This window comes from Tachypleus tridentatus, chromosome 10, assembly GCF_004210375.1.
Source record: "Tachypleus tridentatus isolate NWPU-2018 chromosome 10, ASM421037v1, whole genome shotgun sequence".
Taxonomy (NCBI): Eukaryota; Metazoa; Arthropoda; class Merostomata; order Xiphosura; family Limulidae; genus Tachypleus; species Tachypleus tridentatus.
In genome coordinates, this window is record NC_134834.1 from 177,201,301 (window position 1) to 177,213,425 (window position 12,125).

Consider the following 12,125-nt stretch of genomic DNA (forward strand, 5'->3'; position numbering starts at 1 on the left):
TTTCACAAGTTAAAAACACATTTCCAATTACACAATAACGTGAGCAGTCACAGGTTATAAATGGTCAAAGGACAAATAAAACCCCATTTCTTTCAATTTATCCAATAAAACATGTACGAGACTCCAGCTCAAGATTACAGTGGAATCAATACAAAACTCTTACAATCCTTCATAGATGATATCTGATACACTGCCTTACAAAAGTATTTACCCTCTACGATTAATGTCACATTTTAATGAAATACAAACAATGTAAACTTGTTTCTAATAAACTAGTTTTTATTTAAAATGCTAATGATCAAACTTAACACTTGTGTGAAAGATGATGAATGCCAGTAAACCCCACAAAGAAAATACATAATATGATATTTGCTGATTGCATAGTATTCAGCCCATTAAGTCTGTACTTTGGATGCATCTTTGGTATCATTTACTGTTGCAAATCTTTATAGATATGTCTCTAACAACTTTGGAATTTTTGCTCATTATTACTGTCAAAATTGCTCCATTTCTGATAGTTTTGTTGGGAATCACTGATGAAATGCAATCTTCAAGTTTTGCCATACATTTTTCCATTGGATTCAAATTACGATTTTGAATGGGCCACTCCAGAGCATTCATTTACTTCTTTAGAAACCATTCCAATGTGTCTTTGGTCTTATGCTTTGGGTCATTGTCCTGCTGAAATGTGAATTTTCATGCTAGTTTTAAGTTATTGGTAGACTCAAACAAGTTTTTCTCCAGAATTCCCCTGTACTTTGCACCATCCTTCTTCCTTTCAATCCTGACAAGTTTCCCAGTTGATTAGAAGTATCCCTATAACATTATGGTGGCACCACCATGGTTGACAGTTGGGATGGTGCTAACTGGATAACTTGATGTGTTGGGCTTCTGCCAGATGCAACACTTTCAATTTCTGCCAAAAAGCTAAATTTTTGTCTTGTTTGACCACAAAACCTTCTCCCATATGTCTACAGCATCACGTTCATGCTCTATTGAAAATATTATACAAGATGCAAGAAGATTCTCTTTCAGTAACAGCATCTTTCTTGCCACTCACCCATACAGACCAACTTTGTGTAGAGACTGGGATATTGTCAATGTATGAACACTAACTTCCATCTCAGACATGAAACTATATAAATCTTACAAGGTCACTCTTAGCTTCACAGTGGCATTTTTATCCAGTTTTCTGCTTGTCTATCTGCTTAGTTTGGAAGGGCAGTCTAATCTGGATAGTGACTGGGTAAGATTCCACTTTTAATGATGGACTTCACCACACTCAAAGGGAAAACTAGCAACTTTCAAATTTTCTTATAACCTTCTTTTAATCTGTGCTTCTCTACCATTTTATCCCTGACTTGTTTGGAAAGCTCCTTGGTATTCATAATTGGTTTATTGTATCACTAGTTGAGTTTTTGAACAGATTTATTTACTCATAAGTCAGGTTAAACTGCTTTGATTACACACAGATGGAGACCATTACACTAATTTTGTGACCTTTCAAACTGATATTTTGCATCTGAATTGACTAAGGTTCTTGTAGCAAAGGAATTGAACACTTATGCCACGGGGAATATTCTAATTTTCTTTGAAAATCTAGCATATTTAATATCAGTGTTTTTTAGCTTTTGCAGTTTTGAGTAGATTATAATTAGAATCTACACAGTCAGATTTGAAAGTTTCATGATTGCAAACTCAGACACCAGCAAAATGTATAAACTCTGCAGGGGGGAGGTAAATACTTTTGAACAGAACTGTACTTTTGCAAAAATGACTTTTGTTGAACTCTGTGTAAAATTTGTTCAATGTGATTTTTACAGAAAGAATATTATTAACACATCCAAACGGGGAACATAAAACAGCTATCAAAACTTTGAAAAAGTAAGCCATTTTTAGTTTATTACTAAACATCTGAGGATTTAGGATGCATGTTTAATATGCACGATTTATAATGCAGAAATGTCAAAATCATGGTTTGCTACTAAAACAAAATAGAAAGAAATAAGACGTTACAACATTATTAAAAAAAATCTTCAAACTAATTTAAATTACTTTTAATGTCTTAGGTGCAAAGGTTACATTGTCTCATAAAACTTAAATATCATGTTAAAAAGATGGGAATAAAATTAGTGTTGTGCAGAAACTTTCAGATTAGCAGGATGCTTAACCCACTTAATGTAGGTAAGGTAAAGTGAGCATGTCATGAAGTTTTAGTAAAATTCAAAATGTAATTAAAATACTTTATTATCAATATCTGTCAGGAAACTTGGAATCAAAATGCAGTTAATAAATCAAAATTTAATATATATTTTATGTTATTAGTTTGTAAAGAATATATTTAAGTTCTCAACATTCACTTCCCTATATCACATGATTTGTTTGTACTGAAGTGTCTATTTTAGATTTTCTCATCAGCCCTCTGTGACATGGTGAAGTCAACATAAATTATACATTTATAGCATAATCAGTGATGTCGAGAGAAACCCACTTGTTGAGAAATTTATATGCAATATTGGCTCGTTTGGGTTGAGAAAATATTTTACATAGAAGAGCGAACAATGTTTCGACCTTCTTTGGTCATCGTCTGGTTCGCAAAGAAAGAGGTAACTGACCAGAAGCTGATCACATGTTTGAAAGGGGTTGTGTAACTGAGTGTCGGAATGTAGAGGGCGGTATTAGATGTTTGAATATATAATTTATTTATTTTATTATATTAACATAGGTATAAAGGTGTTCCTTTATATTGGTTTATTTTGGGTTTAAGTTGTTGTATAAGTAAGGCTTCTTTAATTTTGCATTTGTTTATGTTTGTTACATCCCACTTTACAGAAGTTCCAACCATTGAAGCCTGCAAGATAGCCTTAGAACTCTATATCCCGAAACCCTAACCCAACTATAGAAATTCCCAGTAACCAGTTAGCAACCCTCATAGAATTCACCACAATAAAGACAAACTTCATGTTCAACAACCAAAACCATATACAAACAAATGGCCTAAGCATGGGCAACCCAGTATCACCAGTTCTAGCCAATATTTTTATGACACAAGTTGAAACACAAGCAATTAACACAGCATTACATCCACCACTATACTGGTACGGATATGTAGATAACACGGTTGCGGGATTCAGATCTACAGAACACACACTTAATTTTTTCAATCACATTAACTCGAAACATCCCAACATTAACTTCACATGTGAACAGGAAGAAAGCAATCAAATATCACTTCTTAACCTCAAAATTACAAGAACCCAAAACACAATTCAAAACAGAAATCCACCGAAAAATCACCCACACTGGACTATACATTCCTTGGGACTCAGCACATGAAACAAAACAAAAACTCAACATATTAAGAAACCAAATAAATACAGCCATAAAACTATGCTCACCAGATAAAATTAACGATGAATTAGACAAAATAAAACAATACTTCATCAACATCAATAAGTTTCCTCCACAAACCGTAGAAAACATTATACGCACACACCAAGACAGAAAGCAAAATCAACCAACTAAAGTAAATATATCTCACGAATCAAAAAATCACAAAACCATATACTGCTGTATACCATATATTCCTGACATCAGCAAACAAATAATCAGCATTTGGCAAAAATTAGTAACAAAATATGACATTCCAGTTAATACCAAATTTATTCAAAAACCAGGCACAAAACTGAGGTCTATACTATGTAAAAAACTACGCTGACAAACACCACACCAACATTATTTACAAAATACAATGTGATAACTGCCACGACTTCTATATTGGAGAAACAAGTAGAAAAATGGAAACCAGATTCAAAGAACATAAGTCACCTTCACACGTTTTTGAACACTGCAAGTCAAATAAACACAACATAACCATAGAAAACACTCAAATACTAAACAAAGAAACAAACATAAACAAACGCAAAATTAAAGAAGCCTTACTTATACAACAACTTAAACCCAAAATAAACCAATATAAAGGAACGCCTTTATACCTATATTAATATAATAAAATAAATAAATTATATATTCAAACATCTAATACCGCCCTCTACATTCCGACACTCAGTTACACAACCCCTTTCAAACATGTGGTCAGCTTCCAGTCAGTTACCTCTTTCTTTGTGAACCCGACGATGACCGAAGAAGGTTGAAACATTGTTCGCTTTTTTATGTAAAATATTTTCTCAACCCAAACGAGCCGTTTTTGCATATAAATTTATAGCATAGATATTACTAAGGCATAATTTAATTTCATAACCTGCAACATTCTACGCTGATGGAGATATGAACCAGAAAGCTAATCATACTTGCCATACCCTCGTATCTCATCTATTTTTTTCACAAAACAATAATTCTTTGATGTTCAACTTTGGGTTATTTATAACTTCAGTAGTTAAAGATCTTTATTTGCTAATTTATGCATATTTTAACTCATTCTGATAAGACTACCTGAATAATTCAGTCTATGCAATTCATTATTACTATCACTCAGTTCATACTGACTAAGTAACTCAATCATATTAAGGCACTTATATATTATGTTACAAGTCTAGTTAAATTATCTTAGCCATAAGACATAGTATGCTTTGTGTGTATAATTATTTATGTTCTACTATGATGATTACTTTGACTCTACCCTTTCACAGAGGGTTAAATAATTACATGATTTTTTCTGTTATCAGTCACAAAGTTTTACTGAAAAATGTCTGAATTTCATAAATTTCCAATATAATTACTTATCTAATGTTTAATAAAATCATAGAGAAAACTTTTCATTTTATATACATATAAATTGCTAAATGTTTCAGTGATAAATATGCAGCTCTTCAGAAACATTTGTGTGACAAGAAAATAACAACACTTTTGGTTGATATCAACAATGTTATCACATTACGTCTACTATTGTGATGCTTACCTATTCAGACACATCTGTGGTAGCAGTTCAGGAAAGAAAACTTCTTGGTCACCATCAGCAGAACAAGACAATAAAAACTTTCTGGTTGCTTCTGAAGCAGCTAGTCTTACCTATGTCAAACAGAGTTATTCATTTCTTTTGTTTCAACTTTCTCATTTTGCATAAGTTTACACTCTCCTAAACCACTACAACCAATCTGTATTTATGGCTAAGCTGCTAAGGCTCTCTGCTGCCATCCACAGTTCACAGTCACTGACCAGAATGAAGGTAGCCAGCCAGCAGACCTCACCACTAACATCCATGCTTATGGATTGCCATCACTCAAATAATGCACTCATAACTTAAAAGTGAAACGAACATGATGTGATATTTGCATGCATTCAAGCTGACTTTTCAATTTCACATTCCAAAGCTGAATTTTTTCAGTTGCAAAACCATCCAAACATCCATGTTATGATTAGGTACAATTACATTTATGTATTAAATAAATTCAATTGTGAACAATTGACTACAATTATATGCTTTTCATGTATTTGTGTTAATTACAACTATTTCACCGTCACACAAGTACACATTAATGAATTTCTGAGTATGCATGTCTTAAATACAACATTCCACTATACATATTCTGCTGGCCAAAATCTAAAGGCCAATGAACATAAAGAAAAAATATGCATTTTGCTTTGTTTGACTCAACCACTTCGAAAGATGAAAATAAGAAAAGGGAAGAAAAAAAAACTTTTCAGCATTTAATAGGGAAAATGTGAACATTATGAAATTAGTCTAAATACTAGCTGGTCAAAAGTTTAAGACCATACCATTAAGAAGTCCTCAACAGGGTAGGAAATTTCCGAACAAGAGGTCTCAGTAGTAAGTTGCACAGCTATCATTGCGAATAACTTCAAACATTTGCTTTCACATGGTCGATATAAGTGTTTGTAGACGGATGGCTGGAATGTTATTCCAAGTGGTGAAGATGGCTTCATGAAGATCACGCACTGTTTGGAACTGATGTCCATTTCTATAGACTTCCTTTGCCATCCACCCTCAAACATTTTCAATGGGATTCAGTTCAGGCAAACACGCTGGATGGTCCAAAAGAATCATGTTATTCGCCATGAAAAACTCCTTTGTCCTGCAAGCATTGTCTTCCTGAAAGATCCAGTCATTTCCACACAAGTGAGGGCCTTCAGTCAATAAGGATGCTCTCTCCAACATGTCAATGTACCCAGCTGCTGTTTGATGCTCCTGTATAACCTGAAGCTCCATTGTTCCATAGAAGGAGAAAGCAACCCAGATCATGATGGAACCTTCTTCACTGCATTGTGTAGAAAATGTCTCTGGTAGGATATCCTTATAGTACCAGTAACGTTTGAAGCCATCTGGACCATCCAGGTTAAATTTTTTCTCATTTGAGAACAAAACCTTTGTCCACTTTTCTACTTCCCATGTTTGGTGCTTCTCAGCAAAGTTTAACTAAGCTGTTTCGTGGTGTGGAAGGAGGTGTGGCCTTTGAAGACGTTTACAGTTTTTAAAGCCTTTCTCTCATAGATGCTATCTTATTGTTCTTGAGCTGCATTCTGCATCCGTAAGGGCCTTAATCTGGTTCGATGATTGGCTGGTGTCTTGCTGGACAACCTGTCGAATCCTCCTGATTAACGCTGGCAAAATTTTCTTGGGCCGACCACTTGAAATTCTCCTTCCGTATCCCTCAGGGTCTTTTAGGAAATTTGGAACAGCAGTTTTATTACACCCAATCTCACCAGCAATGGAACGTTGAGAGAGACCTTGCTCTTGCAGCTCGACATTTCTGCCATGTTCAAACTCTGTCAACTTTTTAGTCTTTGCCATGTTTTTACCCAGTTTAACACAGGAGATGTCAGTGGGAGATGTTGACAATGCTAATGCTTGAACACAAATGACTAGTAGCTAGTATTTAGGCTAATTTCATAGCATTCACATTTTCGATATTAAATGCTAAAAGTTGTTTATTTTATTTTCCCTTTTCTTATTTTCATCTTTCGAAGCTCTACTCAAATAAGTGGTTGTGTCTAACAATGCAAAATGCATATTTTTTCTTTATGTTCATTGGCCTTAAGATTTTGGCCAGCAGTGTATATGTGAAGGTTTGAATTATATTTTTTAGTTTGACCAGAAAAGGCTGCCTGTCACATTGTGTAATGACCAGTAATTTAGACTGGCAAATTTTTAAACTGTGCATGTGACCTTGAAACTTACCTTGTCTGCTTTATTGTGCAGAAATGTTTTCTTTAAAGAAAACTAAACATTTTAGGAAAAATGGACACACAAATGATGAGATTTCTAAAAATAAGCCAACTAATAAATTAGTTAATGTGTAGTTGAAGCCTTAACTTTTGAATGACCAGTGTTTTTTTTATACTTTGAATTTAATAAAAACTCAAATGTATGCAAGTGTATTACTATGTAACAATCTAAAATAGTGTGATCTTTCATACTAGATTAGTTCCTGAATAAGATGCAATATATCTTGTGTTGCACCTAGGATATATAAATTCATAAACAACATTTACTGTTATTACAAACAATATTCTGTATACAAATTTGAAAAAAAGTTTTGTGATCTATACTCTGACGTAGAAATCACACACATATATATCCATTGATAAATTGTATGAAAAACTTGCAAAGTGGTTTATTCACTAGCATGTTGGCTGGAGCAAAGTTTTTTTGTTGTTTTTTGATATAAAAGATGGGTTACTTAAAGTCTTCAAATTATTATAAATACTCCTGTATGATGTTATTAACAAATTTCACTGAAAAAGCATTTTATACAGGAAACTTTTGTGCAATTTAGTTCTTTGTGTATATGTATTGCATATTTTACTGATTGTGTGACGTTTAGACAGAGTACAAACTACAAACCTTCTTCAAATTTAAGAACAAAATACTGTTTCTAATAACATCAAATGTTGTTTGTAAATTTAAATGTCCTTGATATAGATCAAGATAAATATGATGTACCACTAGATAGCTAAAAGGTTTTTAAATACATGCATATCTGAGATAAAAAATCACAATACTTGAGAATGTGACATAATGATACATTTGTATGCATTTAAGATTCTAAGCTGCCAAAGAATCATTGTTGATTCATAACTTAAGATCTAAACTAAACATTAGCGAGATAATCATTTGACTTATTGTTAAACAGTTAACTTCAAACATAAGTACCAAATTTATATTCAAAATCCCAACTCTGTGACTGTGAAAACATCTCAAGGTCAAAGGAGCACCTATCTCAGAAATGTTTACACTTGGACCTACATTCTTTCCACAAAAAGTAATAAAGTTTACAGCTTACAGAAAATAACAATTTTTATCTTTCAAAAGCAGTCAGTAGCCAACAAAATATCAGTGAAACAAGGTTAATATGACTTTAACTGTTAGTTCTATCCATGCAGTCTATAATATCATATGCTAATTGATATACATATATTACAAGATATTAAAGTGACTGATAAATATGACTAACTTGACTCCAATTGTCAGCCAGACCAGCAGCCAATTGTTTACTTATCTGATGACCAAATCGATCAGCTGTGAATGGCTTTTCAGTACAGGAACCTAGAATAAACAAGTTTTTTTTTTGTATATATATTTTAACATTTAAAGGATAGAACTATAACAACAGCATATCTTTAGTATGGATGGAATTCTAAAACAGTTTCTTGCACATGACCAAAATACAGAAATGTCTGGAGATGAGAATACATCCAGTGGTTGGATATCAAGTAAATAAAAAGGAGGAGATAAATATGTAAATAGAAAAAGCAGATATGAGTGCCTAATTCTAAACTGTCCAACATTTTAAAAAAATACCATTTTCTATCTCCAGCCAGTTTTGAGATGGTGAAGAAAAACAAACCTATCATTCACTATCTGCAACAAGTTAATGAAACTGAATAAAATAAATAAATAAATCAGATAACTGTTACTGGATCATTGAAGACATTTAGAGTTGGACAGTAAGAGGAACTATGTATGTATAAACGGCTCATTTGGGTTGAGAAAAGTTTTTACGTGGAGGCGTGAACAACGTTTTGACCTTCTTCGGTCATCGTCAGGTTCACAAAGAAAGAGAGAGGTAACTGACCAGAAGCTGACCACATGTTTGAAAGAGGTTGTGTAACTGAGTGTTGGAATGTAGAGGGCAGGCTTAGATGTTTGAATATATAATTTTATATTATTTATTTTATTATAATTATTTATTATATTATTTTTTAATAGAAATATAAAGGTGTTCCTTTGTATTGGTTTATTTTGGGTTTAAGTTGTTGTATAAGTAAGGCTTCTTTAATTTTGCATTTGTTTATGTTTGTTACTTTATTTAGTATTTGAGTGTTTTCTATGGTTATGTTGTGTTTTTTTGACTTGCAGTGTTTGAAAACGTGTGAAGGTGACTTTTTACGTTCTTTAAATCTGCTTTCCATTTTTCTACTTGTTTCTCCAATATAGAAGTCGTGGCAGTTATCACATTGTATTTTATAAATAACATTGGTGTGATGTTTGTCAGTGTAGTTTTTATATAGTATAGACCTCAGTTTTGTGCCTGGTTTTTGAATAAATTTGGTATTAACTGGAATGTCATATTTTGTTACTAGTTTTTGCCAAATGTTGGTTAATTTCTGCTGATGTCGGGAATATATGGTATGCAGCAGTATATGGTTTCGTGATTTTTTGATTCATGATATATATATATATACTTTTGTTGGTTGATTTTGCTTTATGTCTAGGTGTGTGCTTATAATTTTTTCTACAGTTTGTGGAGGAAACTTATTGATGTTGATGAAGTATTGTTTTATTTTGTCTAATTTATCGTTAATTTTATCTGGTGAGCACAGTGTTATGGCTGTGTTTATTTGGTTTCTTAGTATGTTGAGTTTTTGTTTTGTTTCATGTGCTGAGTCCCAAGGAATGTATAGTCCAGTATGGGTGATTTTTTGTGGATTTCTGTTTTAAATTGTGTATTGGTTCTTGTATTTTTGAGGTTAAGAAATGATATTTGATTGCTTCCTTCTTGTTCACATGTGAAGTTGATGTTGGGATGTATAGCGTTAATGTAATTGAAAAAAATTAAATGTGTGTTCTGTAGATGTGAATCCTGCAATCGTGTCGTATACACATCTGTACCAGTATAGTGGTGGATGTAATGCTGTTTTAATAAAAAATTTTCTCAACCCAAACAAGCCATTTTTACATATATATTTCTCTACAAGTGGGTTTTCTCGACAACACTGAGTAAGAGGAACTTGCTAATCTATTAATTTATAAGATAATTGATAAATTACATTCAACTACTTGACTGTCATCATAAAATTCCTAAAAAACAAAAACTAAGCAATTATTCTAATACATGAGATGGATTCAAACAAATCAAAAAACTTGTATTGTCAGAAAAATGGAATTCAACAACTTTGGTGAGCAGATCACAGTTAGCCAACTGTGTGGCTTTATGCTTAACAAACAAACAAACAGCAATATCTCCATTACTTGGATGGTTGGAATACTTTAAAATAGTAATGATCAAAAACCATAATTTCAGTTTGATCATTTTGGTGAACCTTGCAACATGCAACATTAATTGATTAACCAAAATAAACTTGAAATCATCAAAAAATAGTAAAGTCAATATTTAGTTTACTGGATAGCTGAAATAATCAAAAACAGTAATAATAGAAAGCATTAATCTATTATTTTCTTGACATTAACTGATTTAATCATAGCTTTAATTACTTGATAATTGGAATAATAAAAAATGATAACAATCAGAAACAATTATTTCTGCAAAACAAGTCGATAATTTTATTTTAAACTAATGAATGTACATGATACTTATAGGTCGTCAATTATATTGAGTTTACTGTACTGCTCTAGCAATGATAAGTAAAACTTAACTGGCATTCTGTAAGTAGTTTGGGGAAGGTAGTTGCTGTTAATAAGAAATAATAAAATTTAAAAAAGAATAATTACAACTGGACCAATAAACACAAGTAAAGCCTAACTCAATAAAGTTGACATTATGTAGCAGGTTTATAAAAGTGGTGGATCTTTTAAAAATAAAAGAAACACATAACTAGAACTGGACTCCTGAATATCAGTGAAACTCAGATCATGAAGTTGGTATCCTAGCCTGAATAAAGGTAACTCATTTATATGAGTAGCATAATAAAACTTAAGATGTCAAAATTAAAACTTACTATCAGTATCAAAATTAAAAATGGAATTCTCTATCTAAATTGCAAAAGAAGGTAAGCAGTCAAAAATATTGTCCAGCCCTCATCACAATTGATAAGTTGTTGAATGTGCATACTTAATTCCATGAATGATCTAAAATACATATTATAAAAAAGAATATACCAGATACCAAGATATTAATAAGTATCTTAAAATAATTATGTTATACCAGTGTAAGCAGGTCTATATTAGAAACAAAATTATCAAATTTATTACACTTTTGTTGAAAGACTGAAGAATGTTACCATCAGGTGATTAATGCCCATAAATTTGGAAAGAATATATCTTCGCCTGTCAAAACTATTCGTTTCAACAGAACCATTTACTTCCAAACTTAAGAAATGCGTACAAGTTGCAAACTTCCTATGATGAGAAACAATGATTAATTTGTCTTCTGAAACTTATATGCAAATGCTTTATGAACATGTTTCTAAAAATTAATTATAATATAGTAACAATATATGTATGGAGAATGACTATTTCTAGTATTTCACGAAAACAAACTTTAAGTACTGTTTGATTAGCATTTTGTCTTCTGTATATTTTTAAGTTTTGCTCAAATGTTCTTCTTAATTAATCCTTGTAGACTGAAACATGTGAAAAATTGATTCTCAAAGACATATTCCTACTTGGTCAACTGCAAATAATTAATTGCAATAATAAAGGCAGTGAATTTTATTATGAATTCAGGGTATTCTCTTTGAACTATTCCTGGTTTTTGGCTTTGTTAGCCTGGTTATTTGAAGAAGTGCACTTTCAAAACTGAAATGTGCTGCAAGTGAAAGATGTTGGTTATTTCAAAGTTGTATTTGTGATGTTGTCTCATTGTGTCTCCTTGGACAACCAAGCTAATGTGATGAGAAATTTCATTCCATGATTATGACTTTTGGACACCAGCAATACCTAGCATGGGGCACACCTCAATCCAATT

At 32.2% G+C, this 12,125-nt stretch overlaps 1 protein-coding gene across 1 annotated transcript in view; it reads right to left on the reverse strand.

Annotated features, from left to right (window-relative positions):
- Positions 1-12,125, reverse strand: part of LOC143231011 (uncharacterized) — a 52,718-nt gene that overhangs the window by 23,656 nt on the left and 16,937 nt on the right. Inside the window, exons 5-6 of the mRNA XM_076465471.1 lie at positions 8,433-8,524; positions 4,919-5,028 (exon numbers count right to left, since the gene is read on the reverse strand). Coding sequence (XP_076321586.1) covers positions 4,919-5,028; positions 8,433-8,524 — 202 coding nt within the window. The remainder of the gene's footprint in view (positions 1-4,918; positions 5,029-8,432; positions 8,525-12,125) is intronic.